This window comes from Astyanax mexicanus, chromosome 22 (genome assembly GCF_023375975.1).
Source record: "Astyanax mexicanus isolate ESR-SI-001 chromosome 22, AstMex3_surface, whole genome shotgun sequence".
Lineage (NCBI taxonomy): Eukaryota > Metazoa > Chordata > Actinopteri > Characiformes > Acestrorhamphidae > Astyanax > Astyanax mexicanus.
In genome coordinates this window covers 31,616,364-31,638,670 of record NC_064429.1, presented here as the reverse complement: position 1 = coordinate 31,638,670, position 22,307 = coordinate 31,616,364, and the positions used below count along the sequence as shown (strand labels likewise).

Here is a 22,307-nt window from a genome sequence, read left to right as displayed (position 1 = left end):
GTTTTTCTGCTCTAGAAATGCGCACTCTCTCCGCTTTTAGACTCTTTGGCCCGTTTTTCTGCTCTAGAAATGCACACTCTCTCCGCTTTTAGACTCTTTGGCCCGTTTTTCTGCTCTAGAAATGCGCACTCTCTCCGCTTTTAGACTCTTTGGCCCGTTTTTCTGCGCTAGAAATGCACACCCTCTCCGCTTTTAGACTCTTTTGCCCCGTTTTTCTGTGCTAGAAATGCGCACCCTCTCTGCATTTAGACTCTTTGGCCCGTTTTTCTGCGCTAGAAATGCGCACTCTCTCCGCTTTTAGACTCTTTGGCCCGTTTTTCTGCTCTAGAAATGCGCACTCTCTCCGCTTTTAGACTCTTTGGCCCGTTTTTCTGCTCTAGAAATGCACACTCTCTCCGCTTTTAGACTCTTTGGCCCGTTTTTCTGCTCTAGAAATGAGCACCCTCTCCGCTTTTAGACTCTTTGGCCCGTTTTTCTGCGCTAGAAATGCGCACCCTCTCTGCTTTTAGACTCTTTGGCCAGTTTTTTCTGCACTAGAAATGCACACCCTCTCCGCTTTTAGACTCTTTTGCCCCGTTTTTCTGTGCTAGAAATGCGCACCCTCTCTGCATTTAGACTCTTTGGCCCGTTTTTCTGCGCTAGAAATGCGCACTCTCTCCGCTTTTAGACTCTTTGGCCCGTTTTTCTGCGCTAGAAATGCGCACCCTCTCCGCTTTTAGACTCTTTGGCCAGTTTTTTCTGCGCTAGAAATGTGCACTCTCTCCGCTTTTAGACTCTTTGGCCCGTTTTTCTGCGCTACAAATGCGCACCCTCTCTGCTTTTAGACTCTTTGGCCCGTTTTTCTGCGCTAGAAATGCACACCCTCTCCGCTAGAAATGCACACCCTCTCCGCTTTTAGACTCTTATACCCCGATTTTCTGCGCTAGAAATGCGCACTCTCTCCGCTTTTAGACTCTTTGCCCCGATTTTCTGCGCTAGAAATGCGCACCCTCTCCGCTTTAAGACTCTGTGGCCCGTTTCTGACACCTAGCGTTCAAACTTTGAATCTCACATTATAAATACAATCCAGCTGTTTGTAATCAAGTCTCTGTATAAATGCACCTGCTCTGTGATCAGAGTCTCAGAATTCTGTTTAAAGCCATGCAGAGAGCATCATGAAGACCAAGGAACACATCTAAAATACTGTTGTGGAGAAGTTTAAAGCTGGATTTGGATGCAAAAAGATTTCCCAAGCTTTAAACTCAATCTCAAGGAGCACTGTGCAAGCCATCATATTGAAATGGAAGGAGTATCAGACCACTGCCAATCTACTAACCAAGACCCGGCCGGCCCGCGGGCCGTAGTTTGGACACCCCTGGTTTAGAGGGACGGCCACAGAGCAGGTGCATTTATACAGAGACTTGATTACAAACAGCTGGATTGTATTTATCATCATCAGTCATTTAGGTCAACACTGGATCATTCAGAGATCCTCACTGAACTTTGCTGCACTGAAAGTAATAAAATAATATTGCAGGCCCCACTTTTCACTCTTTTATTTCTAAAAAAAGTTAAAAAAAATCCAATAAATTTTGTTCCACTTCACGATTGTGTCCCACTTGTTGTTGATTCTTCACAAAAAAGTACAATTTCATATATTTATGTTGGAAGACTGAAATGTGGCAAAAGTTCAAGGGGCTTAATATTTTTGCAATAAATAAAGGCACTTTAATTGCATTTTACATTTCTTACATTTCTTACATTCATTCTTTTATTTACATTAAAATATCCACTATAAAAAAAATGCATCTTAAGAAGAACAAGTGCTATTAATCACAGTTAACCCTTGTGTGGTGTTCATTTTTCATCAAATGATACTAAAAAAATATTTTTTCTAACTCAAACTCATTGGCATTGGCTCATTTTTTGGGAAAAACATATATCAAAACACATTTTCGATAAACACACACTGTACACCCCCCCCCTCCCCCTACACATTTATATTACATACAGTATGTTTGGCCAAGGGCTAATAAACATTGCTTCATTTGTAAATTTGAAACTAAACTAATTTTCTACTCATATCTTGAGTTTAATCCATTTTCTTTTACATTTTATTAAAAAACTAATAAAAAAAAGAGTAGCACTTTTTAAAAGAAATGTAACATAAGAAAGGTAAAGGGCAAATATTAACCATGTAAGCTGTTTATATTGCTTGCAATTTAGGTGAAGCGAGCATGTGTAAAGCATTTTAATGTAGAATTGCTTAATTTTACTGAATTAAATACAAGTAACAAAGTAAACGAGTAACAAAAATATGAACACCACACAAGGGTTCATCACAGAATATTGTGTACTAATGGCAGTGGCTATACTGCTCATATTGATATCAGAATTATATCGGATCGACCGAAATAAATAAATATCTTGTGATACAAGTTTTATCCATATCGTCCAGCCGTAACAGAACCCAAATCAGATCAAACCTCAGCCCAGTCAGACGTACGGACGAGGCTGCGGATGCTCACCGCTTCAGACACAACTCAGAAGCTGGAAGCACAGCATGAGAGATGAAAGCTCATTAGCATGAAAGGCCAGAAGTGGCCCAGACTCTTAATCACAGGCTTCGGATCTTAATAACATGTTAGACAAATCACGGTGAGGAGCTTTCAGCGACCCCGGCTCGCGCGTGGTGCGATCAGACGGACGGTGGGAATTACAGCGGAGGTTAGACTCTGATCTCTGAAGAGATATCTTTAATAGCAGCAGGCTTTCAGTGTATCTTTAGGTAATGAGATTTGATTGAAGTCGCTTTATTAGACCAGCGTTTCTACTGCTCTGTTTCTTATTAAGTGGCAAATCTTTTGGGACAGTAAAAATGGAAAATACATATTGCATAAAATTGCGGCACATCGCGTCGGCAAGATACCAAACACACAGTTTATAGTTTATTAACAAAGGGACTACGCTTAAAAGAGTATTTAGGGACAGGCAGGGTCAGTAACAGTATGGCAGCAAATATAATCAACATACCAGAACATAGTCAAACAAAACATACATACACAGAAAGAGAGCAAAGAGAGGGCTAAGGCAAAAGAGTAGTAAAAATACAAAAATGGATAAAGGGGACATGGCAAAAATCAAGAGTTGGAAACAACAAAAACAAGTCGGTAACAAAAGCAGTAAACAAAGGAAATGTGTCGAAGAAGATCTAGATAACTATATTCAGTACTTGGCTAAGGAGTAAGAAAACTAAGGGGTATTTATACAAGAGAGGCCAGGTGGAAGCAATCAGTAACTGGGGGAGTGGGAACACCGTAGCATCACATGCTCAGCAGAGTTAGTAAAGTCTGGTGTGAGTAGTGCATGCTGGGAATTGTAGTCTTTAAGTAGTTCAGAGTCTAGAGATAACTGACACAGTGTTTTTTTTTACATTTACTTTGACTTTTAATGGATTGCAGACAGTATGAATCCAAGATATTTTATGTTTTGTCTCGTCAACGTTTATTAATTTGTTAATATATGCACATTCCTGTATTTGTGAACCACAGTACATATTTAAAAAAGTTGGCATGGTAAAGTATTCAGCACTTTGCAGTGTTGACTTTTCTTCAACCTTCCTACAGTACCTACAACACTTAAAGACTAAGCACCATCTAATAAAAAAACATCAAACACATAAATACAGCCTAAACTGAGTTTATCTATGTTTAGAAAACATTTTTCCCGACAAATTTAAGCAATAAAGCTTAAAATACTTTTATTTGGCAACGCCCACTGTCTTCAGAGTCTGTCACACACAGTATACATGATGTAGATGGTGGATAAAATGATAAAAAGGTGTGTTGTTTTTGGCTGCAGTAATTCAATGCACAAATGGCCTAAAGACCCCAAAATATCCAAAAAGTGGACAGAATTTGTAAACTATAAAAGGTCAGACTGAAAAGGAACGTCGTCACACTCTGTTATCTGTAGTGCTTACTTCACTCCTGAAGATTAACACAACTATGGGATGTGGAAAGCTGGTGTTGTGCCGAATTCAGCATCCCCGCCGGGAAAAGCACCCCCTCTCAGGTTATTTATTAGCGAAATTAGAAATATTTAAGTTTATTTGGTCAAAACAAACAAACTAATGTCAGCGGACTGATCTCAACGTTTGATTCCTTCCTTTCGATAAAAGAACTATAATTTTATTTAAATAGCATTTTTTCATACTGTCCCAAGCTTTCCTGATTTGGGTTTGTTAGTGGAGCTACACGCTAGTTATAATAAAGCACAGTGATACAGTGTATCTGAGGGACTCTCCTATCAGTCACGCCTCATTTAATCTGTTCATTTCCAGCGCAGTGTTCACGCCGCACAAAACGCAACATAACAAGAACTGTATCCGTCTTATAAACACATTTAATGGCTCTCTGTAATGAAATGAATTGGAGTAAAGTAATTAGCACAAATGAAATGAGCATACAATGACCCAGAAACGTTCTCATTAATTCATAAAAGAGCCCAGATTAATGTGAGAATGCTTATTTTGTGCTTAGCTCTGCATGTGTGAAAATGCAGATTTGGTGGTTTGTGTGAAAGTGTTGTTGTTTTAATAAACATCAATAAATCTACTTTATCAAACATAATCCAGCATGTTCTGCATTCATAGCTCCGCCTACCTGCCCGCCTGGAGGACGCCGGATATGGTGAAGAGTCCGAAGTCAGTGATGACCACTTTGCCGTTGTCGTAGAAGACGTTCTTGGATTTCATGTCCTTGTGAAGGATGCCTTTGGCATGCAGGTAACCCATGCCCTAAATATATAAAACAAATATATAGTCATATATCATATAGACATATATAGACATAGTACCATTCCATAACATGTAACAAAGGTATCAGATGAGCTCTGTAGTCTAAAAAAAACAGAGAGTAGATAATGCTTCTTTTCCAATGTGAAGTCCATAACTCTGGACTTGATCTTCCACTTTAAACCAATTATTGGAGCAATATCTAGAAAATACTCATAGTCAAAGAATTGGTTGCAAAAATAGTTGCACCCAGAAGGTAGTGTCAGATTGCAATGCTATTCAAGACGAAGACAAAAGTAATAGGGACAATAAATGATGAAAAATTGAGACAGATATGATTAGCTATTAGTTAGTGATTCTTAACTGACACTTTCTGAGTGGGTCGCAGGCAAAAAATATATTGCAAAAAATAAAATACATAAAAAAAGTAAATTAAATGAAAAATAATGAACGCTCATCTGATATTTTACTCTTTTGTCTTTTATACTGGGGAAAAAAGAGACAGAGAGAATATCGTACTAATGTACTCTGACTGCAGAGGTATGCAGAAAAGTATATATATATATTTTTTATTTTGTGCAATTTATATTTTATTTTATTATAGTCATTTTTATACATGTAGTTCTCCTCAGTTTCTTACAAACTGTTCACTTTGCATGCATATGTATGTTTAAATGGGTTTCTAAAGGCTATTTTTCAAAAATAAATTGGTGTAGTTTGTATTCTATAAAAGTAAAACTGATTGAAAACCCCTGATCTAGAACACACTTATTGAGTAAAACATACAGAAGTAGTGTGTAACGCTCATATGTGTAACGCTCATATGTGTAACGCTCATATGTGTAACGCTCATATGTGTAACGCTCATATGTGTGTAACACTCATATGTGTAACGCTCATATGTGTAACGCTCATATGTGTAACGCTCATATGTGTAACGCTCATATGTGTGTAACACTCATATGTGTAACGCTCATATGTGTAACGCTCATATGTGTAACGCTCATATGTGTGTAACACTCATATGTGTAACGCTCATATGTGTAACACTCATATGTGTAACGCTCATATGTGTAACGCTCATATGTGTAACGCTCATATGTGTGTAACACTCATATGTGTAACGCTCATATGTGTAACGCTCATATGTGTAACGCTCATATGTGTAACACTCATATGTGTAACGCTCATATGTGTAATGCTCATATGTGTAACGCTCATATGTGTAACGCTCATATGTGTAACGCTCATATGTGTGTAACGCTCATATGTGTAACGCTCATATGTGTAACGCTCATATGTGTAACGCTCATATGTGTGTAACGCTCATATGTGTAACGCTCATATGTGTAACGCTCATATGTGTAACGCTCATATGTGTGTAACACTCATATGTGTAACGCTCATATGTGTAACGCTCATATGTATGTAACACTCATATGTGTAACACTCATATGTGTAATGCTCATTTGTGTAACACTCATATGTGTAACGCTCATATGTGTAACACTCATATGTGTAACGCTCATATGTTTAACACTCATATGTGTAACACTCATATGTGTAACACGCATATGTTTAACACTCTTATGTGTAATGCTCATATGTGTAACACTCATATGTGTAACACTCATATGTGTAATGCTCATATGTGTAACACTCATATGTGTAACGCTCATATGTTTAACACTCATATGTGTAACACTCATATGTTTAACACTCTTATGTGTAACGCTCATATGTGTGTAACACTCATATGTGTAACACTCATATGTGTAACGCTCATATGTGTAACGCTCATATGTGTAACGCTCATATGTGTAACACTCATATGTGTAACACTCATATGTTTAACACTCATATGTGTAACACTCATATGTTTAACACTCATATGTTTAACACTCATATGACAACATGCCATACTTCAGATTTCTAATGGAGTCTTGCAATAATCCATAAACCCTTGACATTTGACATTGACAAGAAACATGGAGAAAACCAGGTGTTAACCATCATAGATAAAAAAGATGCCACTCTACCTTAACCATCTCCTGCGCTATCTGTCTGGTCTTGTTGACGTCCAGGATGACTTTAGCGTCTCGTATGACAGTGTAAAGCGTCCTCCCTTTACACAGACTGGAACAGAAAAAAACATTAGAAAAACTATTAGAAAAGTTAGCAAGATCTGATCTTTCTCCACATACTTTACTCTAAATTAATAATGAAGTGATCCAGACTGTGAAGAAACACTGTATAAGGAATCATGTAGTAACCTAAAAGTGTTAAACAAACCCTCTGATGAACTTATCCTGTGCAACAGAGGAAACTCTTGCTCTTTCTTTCCTGGGGCAGTCCTGATGAGTGCCAGTTCCATCATAACGTTTTTGATGTGTTTTGAGACAGCATTTAGGGATACATTCAAATTTCTTAAAATGTTTCAGATTGATTGACCTTCACTTCTTAAAATTATTTTTTTTCTTTACTTAGTTTAGTAGTTATGAGTTGTCATAGCAAATAGGGCTATTATTCAAATAGAGCTATAATTCACGGTGTACCTGTAACTCTACCTCTTCACTACTTTACTTTAACTGATGCTCTCAAACACTTTATTAAGAGACAAGAAATTCAAGTAATTAACTCTTTATGAGTTCAGCACAGCTGTTAACTGAAAGCCTGAATTTCAGGTGACTCAACCTGATAAAACTGACCTAAACCCTGAATAATAAATATATATACACTACTGTGCACCAAAGCAAATTATACTAATCATTTTATCTCAGCTATATGAGTGTTTTTACCTGAAAAAAGCACCACCTATGATTTGAACAGATGCAAATAAAGATAAATACAGTAAAACGTAACAAAAAAATTCTCATTTTTAGCTATAATTATGTTATATCCTGTGAACCAAGCTGAAGAACAAAGTGTAGAGATTCCAGATTTCTCCTGGATGATTTCCCTCAATCAGCATGTGTATATATATATATATATATATATATATATATATATATATATATATATATATATATATATATATATATATATATATATATGTTCAGTTCCATCAGCAGCTCACCTGATTTACCACATTTACCAGTAATTTACCAAACCAGGTGTTGATTAATATGATGAGAACTAGAAAAACTGTAACTCTATTAAACTCAAATAAGGAGAGATTAGTAGATGTTTTAAGGAAAACAGGGCTGTAAAATATGCTCTGCTTTTTGTAAAATTGCTGTTTGTATTTATTGCAATGCTGTAATGTGTTTTACTGATATAATAAACACTTACTGCACAGATAAGAAGCTTTTTGTTTTTTTTCTTTTCCCACAGCTGCCTAAAACATTTTAAATTCCACCACATCTGATTGACTGAAATGAATTCATAGTTCATTGTTACCAAATACAGATGATATATTTCTCATACCGACATAAAAAGCTCACAATAAATACAGTATCAGAGTTCAGTCTGCAGCATTCCTACAGATATAATATATATATAAATAAATGCAACTCAAACATTGCTCATTTTCATCAGTTGGATGCCAGTCTAGCTCAGCAAGGCTCCGGTGCAGAGGCTCGGAGCTTCACCCCAGCAGGGTGGCAGGAACAGAGGCATCCCGCACTGTGCCAACTGACGCTACTGCTGCCCAGCTCTGACCCCAGGCCTGTTCTCACTCTCCTCTTATCCATATTCATTAGGCTGAGAGTTTAAAAGCCATAATTTACTAGAAAATATAATCTACACAATTTTCCAGATAACGCTAATGTTTCTATTCTGAACTGCGGATGCTTCAATCAGTGGGGGTCTCTGAGTTCCATTCTACCAGTAGTGGGATGCAAACTGCATGCATAAATGCAGTTTATTGTTGTTTCTGATGCACAATATTATACAATATGATAGACTATATGTGCAAAGGTTTGAAGACACGCCTTCTTTAGACTTTATCCCAAAGATTCATGACCTGACTTTGAATCCAGCCTGAGGACTTGCCACTTGATTTGGACTTAAGACTTGTGACTTAACTTTGACTTTAACCTAAAGACTCATGAATTAACTTGGACTCTAAACTAAAGACTCATAATTTCACTTGGATTCTAGTCTGAACAGTGGTGATTTGACTTGGACTCTGACCTAAGGACCCATGACTTAACTTGAAATCTGACCTAAAGACTCATGACTTAACTTGGACTCAAAACTAAAGACTTGTGAGTTGACTTGGACTCTTGCCTAAAGAATTGTGAATTAATGTGGACTGTAATCTAAAGACTTTGACTCTACTATGGACAATGGTGATTTGACTTGGACTCTAGCCTAAAGACTCATGACATGGCTTGGACTCTAGTCTAAAAACTCATGACATGGCTTGAACTGTAGTCTATAGACTCATGACATGGTTTGGACTCTAGTCTAAAGACTCATGGCATGGCTTGGACTGTAGTTCAAAGACTCATGGCATGGCTTGAACTCTAGTCTATAGACTCATGACATGGTTTGGACTGTAGTCTAAAGACTTGTGACTTGACCTGGAATCTAGCCTGAAGACTTATGACTTGACCTGGACTCTAGTCTAAACAATTGTGACTTGACCTGGACTCTAGTCTAAAGACTTATGACTTGACCTGGACTCTAGCTTAAAGAATCATTGCTTGACTTGGACTGTAGCCTAAAGGCTCATGACTTGACCTGGACTCTAGCCTAAAGAATCATTGCTTGACTTGGACTGTAGCCTAAAGGCTCATGAGTTGACCTGGACTCTAGCCTAAAGACTTGTGACTTGACTTGGACTCTAGTCTAAAGACTTGTGACTTGACTTGGACTCTAGCCTAAAGACTTGTGACTTGACCTAGACTCTAGCCTAAAGACTTGTGACTTGACCTGGACTCTAGCCTAAAGACTTATGACTTGACCTGGACTCTAGTCTAAAGACTTGTGACTTGACTTGGACTCTAGCCTAAAGACTTGTGACTTGACCTAGACTCTAGCCTAAAGACTTATGACTTGACCTGGAATCTAGTCTAAAGACTTATGACTTGACTTGGACTCTAGCCTAAAGACTTGTGACTTGACCTGGACTCTAGTCTAAAGACTTGTGACTTGACTTGGACTCTAGCCTAAAGACTTATGACTTGACTTGGACTCTAGCCTAAAGACTTGTGACTTGACTTGGACTCTAGCCTAAAGACTTGTGACTTGACTTCGACTCTAGCCTAAAGACTTGTGACTTGACCTGGACTCTAGTCTAAAGACTTGTGACTTGACCTAGACTCTAGCCTAAAGACTTGTGACTTGACCTGGACTCTAGCCTAAAGACTTATGACTTGACCTGGACTCTAGTCTAAAGACTTGTGACTTGACTTGCACTCTAGCCTAAATACTTATGACTTGACTTGGACTCTAGCCTAAAGACTTGTGACTTGACCTGGACTCTAGCCTAAAGATGTATGACTTGACCTGGACTCTAGTCTAAAGACTTGTGACTTGACTTGGACTCTAGCCTAAAGACTTGTGACTTGACCTAGACTCTAGCCTAAAGACTTGTGACTTGACCTAGACTCTAGCCTAAAGACTTATGACTTGACCTAGACTCTAGCCTAAAGACTTGTGACTTGACCTGGACTCTAGTCTAAAGACTTGTGACTTGACCTGGACTCTAGCCTAAAGACTTGTGACTTGACCTGGACTCTAGTCTAAAGACTTGTGACTTGACCTAGACTCTAGCCTAAAGACTTGTGACTTGACCTGGACTCTAGCCTAAAGACTTATGACTTGACCTGGACTCTAGTCTAAAGACTTGTGACTTGACTTGGACTATAGCCTAAAGACTTATGACTTGACCTGGACTCTAGTCTAAAGACTTGTGACTTGACTTGCACTCTAGCCTAAAGACTTATGACTTGACTTGGACTCTAGTCTAAACACTTGTGACTTGACTTGGACTCTAGCCTAAAGACTTATGACTTGACTTGGACTCTAGCCTAAAGACTTGTGACTTGACTTGGACTCTAGCCTAAAGACTTGTGACTTGACCTGGAATCTAGTCTAAAGACTTATGACTTGACTTGGACACAATCAAAAGACTTGTGACATTATGACATGAGTTGGACTGTAGCCTAAAGACTCGTGACTTGATTCAGACTTATATATGACTTATATATGTCTCTAATGGGGTATCTGTAGAATAACTGTACAGTAGAGGACATGAAAGGCTACAAAAAAACTTCAGAGAACATCCAAGAAGCTAACAAAACCAATTTATAAGCACATTATCATCTGTAATGAGATATTTGGATTCTTTGTTTGACACTGTTGGCGTTCCTCCAGTCTCCAGGCCTTCTGCTGTGAAAATTCCTCCCCAAACGAGAGCAAGAGTGAGGCGGCGGCACTAAGCGTAAAAGGCCGGGTAAACATCTCCATTACTTCCTTACTTAATTTCTCCAGAGGTCGGCCTGCAGCTCCTTTGCCTGTATGAAAATGCGGGAGAATCACCTCTGCACTGCTTTCTTTATTACTGCTGCTAATTTCAACACAGCTCCGTCCAAACAACATCTATCTCAGACCTTCTCACTGTAATTATGTTCTACGTGGAGGAGCCGCTTGTTTGCTTGCCTGATGAAAGGCCACGCGATTATTCCTCGCAGCCGCTCGCAATATGAAAACCAATCAATAAACAGTCACTCGTGGCAACGCGTCCACAAACAATCAATATTTATGTTCCCTCGCACGCTTACAACCAGGCTATTATGGCCTGAGTCCATTTCTCTCAATTCCGGCTCCATTTGTTCTATCTGGGGCTGCTGCTTCTGGTTAAGTGCTATAAATTGGACAATTACAACTTTTGACCTTCTTTTCAGACACAATGAAAACAACTCCTGCCGAGAAATAGGGAAATGCGGAAGAGTTACCAATCCGTTTCAATACTGCTATGGATATGTTGCCTTATGAGTCCGGATTTCTGTTTTAAAGAAACCAGATTGCAGAAAAATCACTCATTCCATTGGCTTTTTTAAATTTAGACCCAAAAATGTTGTAAATATAATTAATCATGTGTATCATTTTGTAAGTACATTTAAACTGTATAAAGACTGCAACTACAGTCTGAATCTATTAGGTTTCTAAGCTTTAATGTGTTGAAAAGAGTGCTGAGCATCAGACCACCCCTGACTGAAAATGCTGCTGATGTTTCTATACATATTTACCCTTTTCACACCAAAACAGCCCCACTGTGTACCGTCAAAAGAGCTCTTAAAGTCAGAGTGGGTGAAAAAGCACTAAGTCATCACCAACAAAAGCAACAGCGAAATAGAGAAATGCAGAAGACATACCACACCATTTCAAAACAGCTGTGGAAATGTAGCCTTATCAGAACTGATTTATGTTTTAAAGCACCCAGATTGGATAAAATGCAGAGTAAAATTCACAACAACTGGTCCGAGTCACATTCTGTCAATGCTTATTTTTATTCTTGTCATTTTAAGGTGATTTTTCAGAGAAAAGGTGTAAAAAAAAGTTACTAGAAAAAAACATTACATTACTAAATTGTCATATTATACTCGGTAGCCGGATAGTTACAGGAGTTGGACAATGAAACTGAAACACCGGTCTCATTTTGGGCTAAATTGGAGCAGCCTGGTGGCCAATCTTCATTAATTGCACATTATTGCACCAGTAAGAGCAGAGTGTGAAGGTTCAATTAGCAGGGTAAGAGCACAGTTCTGCTCAAAATACTACAATACACACAACATTATGGGAGACATACCAGAGTTCAAAAGAGGACAAATTGTTGGTGCACGTCTTGCTGGAGCATCTGTGACCAAGACAGCAAGTCTTTGTGATGCATCAAGATCCACGGTATCCAGGGTAATGTCAGCATACCACCAAGAAGAACCAACCACATCCAACAGGATTAACTGTGGACGCTGTAAGAGGAAGCTGTCTGAAAGGGATGTTCGGTTGCTAACCCGGATTGTATCCAAAAAACATAAAACCACGGCTGATCAAATCACGCAGAATTCAATGTGCACCTCAACTCTCCTGTTTCCACCAGAACTGTCCGTCACCACAATAAATTATTGTGGTCTAAAACCAGGTGATTCAGTTTTATTGTACAACCCCTGTAGATGGATGGATGGATGGATGGATGGATGGATGGATGGATGGATGGATGGATGGATGGATGGATGGATGGATCACATCCAGATTCCTTACATTTACTCTCCATTTACACACACAGTCAGTAACTGCATTTCTTTAGAACAGATGCTGGTGTATTTCTCTCTGAACGCTCTTCCAGAATTATCGGACAGGATGCAGAGCAGACAGGATGATCTCTACTGTACTGCTGCTTTTTATAATAACTGAAGGCAGAAGCCGCTCCAGTGTTATGACACATACAGTGTGAAAGACAGCAGCAGCTGTGCGCAGCTTTTGTCGCCCGTGATTAATGTTGTTCCGTAGAGCCATAGAGCAGACTTACATATTCAGATTCAAGGAATGAATAAATTTACATATTTAAAGAGCCAAAAGCAGAGGATGACTGGACAATGCTGACAAAAATATGTACATTATAACAAACTTCAGTAAAAAAAGACAGTGTGCCAAAAATAAACCTTTATTTAACTGTAATTTTCTATAAGATTAAGTTTAATTACTGTTAGATTAAAAAGCCCAAATGTAAATTAATGCAACACCACAAAAACTGTTCTGTAGAGAAAACTTCTTTAAAAATTCTGTATTTACATAAAATCACGACACACTTAAAAAACAGATTATTCTTGTAATTTTAAGGTGATTTTGCAGAGAAAAGGTATAATTTTACTAGGTAAAACATTACACTAAATGTACTAAATGTCCTTTTGTAACTTTCTGATAGCAGCAGTAACAGATAATCACTGTTTTTTATATGTATTTTCCTCCACAATTAATTAAATAAGTAATGAACTGTATTTTGACATTGACATATTTGCATAACAGTGCAAAATTTAAAAAAAAAATGTTCTCTAATGTTTAACATGTTATCTCACAGTTAGTTTCATTATGAATTTTTACCTAAAAGCTGTTAAATACAATAATACGTTCCAAAAAAACAGCTTGTTATTATTTAAGACAAAATTACCGGGAAAACACCATAACAGATTTTTTTTACAGTGTACTAAATGTCCTTTCACAAAAAAACAGCAACTTTCTGGCAGCAGGGTAAATTAATTATCATCATATTATATTATAATTATACTATATATTATATCTGCAAAACAACTGTAATTTTTTTGTAAAATTCAAAAAAAAAATTCCCAAAACTCAATATTTTATTTTACAGTTAGTTTTATTATGAATTACCAATTAAAAGCTGTAATTTTTTTTTTTTTTTTTTTGTAATATCAGATAATTTTTATCTACCGTATTTTTCGGACTATAAGGCGCACCGTATTATAAGACGCACTATCAAAGAACGCCTATTTTCTGCTATTTTTCCATACATAGGGCGCATCGCATTATAAGGCGCGTTAAGTGACACTAGAAAGGGTGCCTATATCAAAGTGAACAGGGGTGGCGCCATGTTTCCCTTCCCCCACCGGGGGTGGTCGCTTGCCGGTGGAGCGTCTCAGTATACAAATCTAGCTCTTTCAAAGTCAAACGAGTGCTGGATATTAATCTACACAGATTCCTCTCCTGAAAACTGTTTATTTGGGTGAGTAACGTGCTTCAGTTTATTTACAGTAAGCTTAGATTTCCAGATGTCCACTAAGGCTTGCTGCACCAGCGTTAGCATAGCTATCTGCTAGCACGCTAGCTAGTCACCTAAACTAGTAAAGTTAACCCAAACTTAAACGACAGCGTTACACTGAGTAATCCTGCGTGTTCTGGTAAGACAGTGAGATATTAGCTAGCGATTCGTCCCCCGTAGCTTGTTTTAACACGGTAAACAAGCAGATTACAGGCTGATAAAACTCACCTCTGAGAGAGTTAGTGCTTAGCATCTAGCTAATGCTAGCCAGGCAAAGCAGCACAGACTTACAGGCCGATAACTCACCTCTGAACGGTGAACGCTTAGCGATTAGCATCTAACTCTAATAATACTGCTCCAGCAGTATTAAAAGTGCTAAATTTAGAAAATACTGATCTCTGAACAGTGAAAAAGCTAGCTAGCTAAGCGGTTAGCATCTAGCTAATGCTATTGCTGCTCCAGCCTCGGAGCGGCACGGCTCTGCACGGAGTGTGTGTTTACTGCTCCTTACACCTGACGGGTAAAATTTAGATAATACTGATCTCTGAACAGTGAATAAGCTAGCTAATGCTATTTGCTGCTCCAGCCTCGGAGCTGCACGGCTCTGGACTCTGTATAGCACTGAAACTCTGTATAACGCTGCACGGAGTGTGTGTTTACTGCTCCTTACAACCTGACGAGTAAAATTTAGATAATACTGATCTCAGTGAATAAGCTAGCTAGCTTAGCGGTTAGCATCTAGCTAATGCTATTGCTGCTCAGCCTCGGAGCTGCACGGCTCTGGACTCTGTATAGCACTGAAACTCTCTATAACGCTGCACGGAGTGTGTGTTTACTGCTCCTTACAACCTGACGACTAAAATCCATACAAAAGGCGCACCGTATTATAAGACGCACTGTCAATTTTTGTGAAAATTAAAAGTTTTTAAGTGCGCCTTATAGTCCGAAAAATACGGTATTTTTTTTTACAGAGTGCTAAATGTCCTTTTACTAAAACATCAACTTTCTGGAAGCAGGGTTAATTAATTATCATCATATTATATTATAATTATTTCCAGTTATGAACTGCGATTTATCACTGTTATATTTGCATAAGAACAGTAGTTTTTTTTAAATTACTTTACGCTTCATTAGAATGAATAAAATTAATCAAAGGGATTACTTAACACATATTATGTGTATTCCTCTTATACAGATTGTTTTGCAAAATGTAAAATGTATAAAAAATCTATTTTGTCATTATTTTTGTCATTTATTTTTCATAGGAAAAAATGACATGGTAACAATTTTTTTACAGTAACTTTCTGATAGCAGGATGACTGCTTTTCTATTTATTTTACTCTATTTTTTAAAAATAAAATGTACTTTGACATTCATATATTTACACAACAACTGTATTTTTGTTTCCTAATTGTTTAACATTTTATCTCACAGTCATTTTTTTATGAATTACTACTTAAAAGCTGTGAGAAAAAAAAACAGATAAAGACTTTTTTCCGTAAAATTGGAAAATGATACGTTTCCAAAAATGTAAACCTATTACTGTAAATTTAGGGTTATTTTTTTCTGAGAAAAAAATACAAGAAAAAAATTCTATAATATTTTTTTATAAATTTTATAAAGTGTACTAGATGTCCTTTCACAAAAACAGCAACTTTCTGGCAGCAGGGTTAATTAATTATCATCAACTTATATTAACTGCGATTTATCACTGGTATGTCTGCATAACAACAGTCGTTTTTTGAAAAAAAAAAAAAAAATCAGAAAATGTTTCCTAATTTTTTACATTTTATCTCACAGTTAGTTTCATTATACATTACCACTTAAAAGCTGTTAAAAACAGATCAAGCCTATTATTGTCATATTATGGTTATTTTTAATTCTTTGCATTTTTTATTTTTTATTTTTACAGTGTACTAAATGTCCTTTCACAAAAATAGTAACTTTTCGGCAGCAGGGTTAATTAATTATCATCATATTGTATTATAATTATTTTTTCAGTTATGAACTGTAATTTACCACTGATACATTTACATATTTGCAAGAACAGTAGTTTTTTTTTCATTTTTAGTTTAATTAAAATCAAGATAATTAATAAAAGTCATTACTAAACAAATACAATATGGATTTCTCTTATACAGAATGTTTTGCAAAGTGTCAAAAACTATTTATTTTGTAATTTTAAAGTTATTTTTATGGTAAAAAAAAATTCAGTACAGTGTGGAGTGTGAATGCACAGTGCTCACCTGGTGATGATGGCCAGGTGCGGGGGGCTCATGCAGACCCCCATGAACAGCACCACGTTCTCGTGCCGGGTGTTCCTGTACGCCATCACCTCGCGTTTGAAGGCCTTCAGCTGGTCCTCGTTGTCGCGCTCGATGTCGATGAGGCGGATGGCCACCTCCCCGTGCCAGCGGCCGTGATACACCTGCCCGAACCGCCCCTTCCCTATCAGCTCCCCGATCTCCAGCTGCTCGAAGGGGATGTCCCACTCCTGCAGGAAGATGCTGGTCTGACTGGCCTTACGGGGGAAGTTCCTCGCCGACAGCAGCGAAAGATTCATCTCCTCGAACTCGTCTGCAGAATCCCCTGCTTCATCATTCCCCTCCTCGTTCTTACAGACGGAGAGAGCAGAGTATGATCAAGAGGGAAAACCAGGAAAGATACCATACTGATTTCCAGTTATAGTGTAATAAAGTGTAATGAAATGTATACAGACAAACAGACTAGTAGCTCTCCAGCCCAGAGGGTGTTGAACTCAATTGCAGAACAGTTGATATCAAAGCAGGTAAACCCAAGAATAAAGTAAATAAATATATGAAAATAAATAAATAAACACACTGCTTCTCTTTGCAGTGTATTAAATGTTCTTTTGTAAAAAAAACAGGAACTATCTGATAACAGGACTGTTTTTTCTATTTATTTTACTCTATTTTTTTTTATAAAATGTACTTTGACATTGATATATTTGCAGTATTCTTGTTTCCTATTTTTTTACATTTCATCTTACAGTTACTTACTTACAGTTTTATTATGAATTACCACTTAGAAGCTGTTAAAAACAAATAAAGATATTTTTTGTAAAATCTGAGAATTATACTTAAAAAAAACAGATTATAACTGTCATTTTAAAAATCATTTTTCAGAAATAACCTTAAAATGACAAAAAAAATGACAATATTATATATTGTGGCGTGGAAGAGGAAGGAAGACCCGTGAGACTCATGATGAACGCTCATAAGCTCTTTTATTAAACAGGCTTGCCACTCACTTACAGTCTTTAACAAGACTAGGAGAGCTAAAACCATAACCCCACAGAGCTCAAATAGCCCAAAGGCCACCAACCCAGCTGTGTGTCTCCCAGATGGCAGATCCAGAGTGGTGCCCACCCTCCCTGCATAACCCCTCCCAAGGGAGATGCCCCACCCCTGTCATCCTCGCACACAGGAGAACAGAACCATGCCTGTAGGCAGCCACACACACAACCCAGAGCCGCCACAATATTATATTGGTTATTTGCTGCAAAAAACAGCAACTTTGTTGCAGCAGGATTAATTATATTATTATATCATATTATATTACAATTATTTTGCCAATCATTAATACACTACTGCTGCCCCTGCTAGTGAATTGGGACACGGCCGGGAAAAAAACACCCTTATAAGGAGAAAGGGAGCTGAAGAACGGGCAAAAAAAATGAGACCGTCGGAAACTAAAGTCACGCCAAACGTGACAGAGAGAGAGAAAGGGGAGGAAGGTAAACAAAAGCTCACCAGAGAAGCATTTTATTTTATTTTATTATTATTTTTTCATTATCGTTTAATATAGTTCAAACAACCTCATGAGCCAGATATTCGACCCCTGTATTAAGTGTTTAACAGTGTTTCCCATGATCTATTAGCAATACTGCACCCATCACCTCCACTAGGCTATGTTGATGTATACAGCTGTGGAAAAAAATAAGAGAGCACTTAAAAATGATGACTTAAAAATTTGATTTTACCAAATTGAAAACCTCTGGAATATAATCAAGAGGAAGATGGATGATCACAAACCATCACACCAAACTGAACTGCTTGATTTTTTGCACCAGGAGTAAAGACATAAAGTTATCCAAAAGCAGTGTGTAAGACTGGTGGAGGAGAACATGCCTGAAGATGCATGAAAACTGTGATGAAAAACTCTTAAATCTTTATGAATATGAACTTGTTTTCTCTGCATTATTTGAGGTCTGAAATCTCTGCATCTTTTTTTGTTATTTCAGCCATTTCTCATTCTCTGCAAATAAATGCTCTGAATTATTTTATTTGGATGATTTTAATTCTTTTATTTGGAATTTGGGAGAAATGTTGTCTGTAGTTTATAGAATAAAACAACAATGTTAATTCTACTCAAACATAAACCTATAAATAGCAAAAGCAGAGAAACTGATTCAGAAACTGAAGTGGTCTCTTAATTTTTTAAGGATAAAGTTATCAAAAAAAGCAGTGTGTAAGACTGGTGGAGGAGAACATGATGCCAAGATGCATGAAAAGTGTGATTAAAAAACAGGGTTATTCCACCAAATATCGATTTCTGAACTCTTAATACTAAAACTATGAATATAAACTTGTTTTCTTTGCATTATTTAAGGTCTAAAAGCTCTTTTTAGAGCTTTTCTGCAAATACATGCTCTAAATGACAACATTGTATTTGGAATTTTTTAAGAAATGTTGTCTGTAGTTTATAGAATAAAACAACAATGTTCATTTCACTCAAACATAAACCTATAAATAGCAAAATTAGGGAAACTGATTCAGAAACTGAAGTGGTCTCTTAATTATTTCCAGAGCTGTATATTGTACCCTTGTATTTCTTGACGAATGAACCAATAGAAGTGCTCCAAAATGTTTGGAAGATACTAAAGATGACACTGCACATCTACTGTATGCGACACGAGATGATTTGCTCATTTTTTCAGCAGTGCGGTTGTTCCAGTGTAAGCATGACTCACATCTGAAGTAGGTTCCACTTCGATCTGGAGAAGAGGGTTGCCTTTGTTACTGTTAGAACAAAAAGAGAGAGAGAGAGAGAGAGAGAGAGAGAGAGAGAGAGAGGAGGAGAATGAGTTACATAATCTTCCATCAGTCGCTACACTTCAAAGATATCATTAATATAATTTCTCTAAAGGAGTGTTTATGTAACCGGAACAGTCCACATGTTTCTATGCATCCCTTATGTTGGCATGTATGTTGGGCAATACATAAATGCCCAAATGTGTCCATAAGCTTGCAGAGAATGTGCACGAACAGATACGAACAAAATAAACATAACAGACAACACAGAGAGAAGGCTCAGTCCGTGTCCGTTTTTTTTTTTTTAGCATAAAAGAGCATGATGAGCATAAATCAGAGAGATTAGACACACGTTTCCAGCGGTTCACAATTTCGTATGTTCTACGAAACACACTTGTACACAAATAAAGGCGAAATTAACACAGAGTACGGACTGACGGCTCCATCCGTATCCAAACTTATATTCAATGTTCAGCATAAATGAGCCTTATGCTTGAAGTATTGGCTAAAAGTACAGCTCCTTTCAATTCAAATCTGTGGAAAATTTCTAAGAACACATAGAAATAACTATAAATACACTGCAAGTACGGAGAGAAGGCTTTGTCCGTATTCGTACCTGTATTTCACATTCAGCATAAAAGAGTGTTGGCATGGATACTAAGCAATACATAAAATATATTTCCATAAGTTTGCAGAGAATGTGCACAAATATGAAAAAAAAAAAAAAACATTACAGAGAACACGGAGAGAAGGCTTAGTCCGTGTCCATTTTTTTTTTTTTTTTTTTTTTTTGCTGACAGACCATAATGAACATAAATTGGAGAGATTAGACACACATTTCCAATGGTTCACAAGTTCGTATGTTTGATTCGTTTCCACAATTATGGCGTCACATCAATGGCAAAAATCAAGGGCGCAAAAATACAAGTCGGGGGCGCAAAAATACCAGGTAAAAAAAAATTAACCAGCGTTTTTTTTTTAAATTTGCGTGTGTAAATGAGCTTCTCGTGAGCACAAATGTGAAACTAGCGAGAAAAAAAGGGAATGGTGTGCGCGCTGAAGAAAATGTTGCTCTCGAGCTTCATTTTTCTCCTCTCGGGTGTTTTTTTTCCTCACACGCTGTGTGAATTTCCAGCAGCAGCAGTTTCTGCTTGACTGAGTGTTTTGCGCTCAAATTTTAAAAGGGGTGATTGGGGTTCTGTTACACTTCTACACAAATAAAGGCGAAATTAACACAGAGTACAGACTGACGGCTTCATCCGTATCCAAACTTATATTCAATGTTCAGCATAAATGAGCCTTAAACTTGAAGTATTGGCTAAAAGTACAGCTCCTTTCAATTCAAATCTGTGAAAAACTTCAAAGAACACAGAAATAACTATAAATACACTGCAAGTACGGAGAGAAGGCTTTGTCCGTATCGGTACCTGTATTTCACATTCAGCATAAAAGAGTGTTGGCATGGATATTAAGTAATACATAAAATATATTTCCATCAACTTGCAAAGAATGTGCATAAATACGAACAAAATAAAAATTATAGAGAACACAGAGAGAAGGCTTAGTCCGTTTTTTTTTTTTTTTTTTTTTTTCCGCCGATCATAAATTAGAGAGATTAGACACACTTAAAAATGATGAGTTTCTTTGATTTTGCCAAATTGAAAACCTCTGGAATATAATAAAGAGGAAGATGGATGATCACAAGCCATCAAACCAAACTGAACTGCTTGAATTCTTGCACCAGGAGTGCAAAGCATATAGTTATCCAAAAGCAGTGTGTAAGACTGGTGGAGGAGAACATGATGCCAAGATGCACGAATGTAACTGTGATTAAAAACCAGGGTTATTCCACCAAATATTGATTTCTGAACTCCTAAAACGTCATTTTCTGCAAATAAATGCTGTAAATGACAATATTTGTATATGTGATCCTGCTCTGGAAAGTGGAATATGCAGAAATATATAAGAAATTAGTGCAAAATACGGACAGAACGACTTTGTCTGTATTCATACTCTATATAACATTGAGTGTAAATGAGCGCTAACACATGTTTTGCATGTTTTAACCCTTGTGTGGTGTTCATATTTTTGTTACTCGTTTACTTTGTTACTTGTATTTAATTCAGCAAAATTAAGCAATTTTACATTAAAATGCTTTACACATGCTCGCTTCACCTAAATTTCAAGCAATATAAACAGCTTACATGGTTAATATTTGCCCTTTACCTTTCTTATGTTACATTTCTTTTAAAAAGTGCTACTCTTTTTTTTATTAGTTTTTTAATAAAATGTAAAAGAAAATGAATTAAACTCAAGATATGAGTAGAAAATTTAGTTTAGTTTCAAATTTACAAATGAAGCAATGTTTATTAGCCCTTGTCCAAACATACTGTATGTAATGTAAATGTGTGTGGGGGGTACAGTGTGTGTTTATCGAAAATGTGTTTTGATATATGTTTTTCACAAAAAATGAGCCAATGCCAATGAGTTTGAGTTAGAAAAAATATTTTTTTTGTATTTTTAAGTCCCCCCCCCCCCCCCCCCCCCGCCATGATTTCCAGTACTCTCCTTTTATTCATTCTTCAGTTGTAAGCATGCTCAAAAATACGGACAAACTGAACACAGTCAGAGTACGGACAGAAGCTTCTGTGCTCCTCAGCCCAGAGCAAGGCTCACTGAAGAAGCCTGTAAATCTGTAACTCAGTGGATTAGTCCTGTCGCACGGCCGCATGAAGAAGTTAGTCTTTTTTTTTCT

The 22,307-nt window shown here is 37.2% G+C and overlaps 1 protein-coding gene across 3 annotated transcripts in view; it reads right to left on the bottom strand.

Annotated features, from left to right (window-relative positions):
* The window catches only part of ksr2 (kinase suppressor of ras 2), a 183,530-nt gene that overhangs the window by 38,982 nt on the left and 122,241 nt on the right, over positions 1-22,307 (bottom strand). For all 3 annotated transcript variants that reach the window (XM_049470691.1, XM_022667280.2, XM_049470692.1), the window contains 4 exons: positions 19,492-19,540; positions 16,745-17,112; positions 6,814-6,910; positions 4,644-4,777 (listed from right to left, as the gene is read on the bottom strand). In XM_049470691.1, coding sequence (XP_049326648.1) covers positions 4,644-4,777; positions 6,814-6,910; positions 16,745-17,112; positions 19,492-19,540 — 648 coding nt within the window. The remainder of the gene's footprint in view (positions 1-4,643; positions 4,778-6,813; positions 6,911-16,744; positions 17,113-19,491; positions 19,541-22,307) is intronic.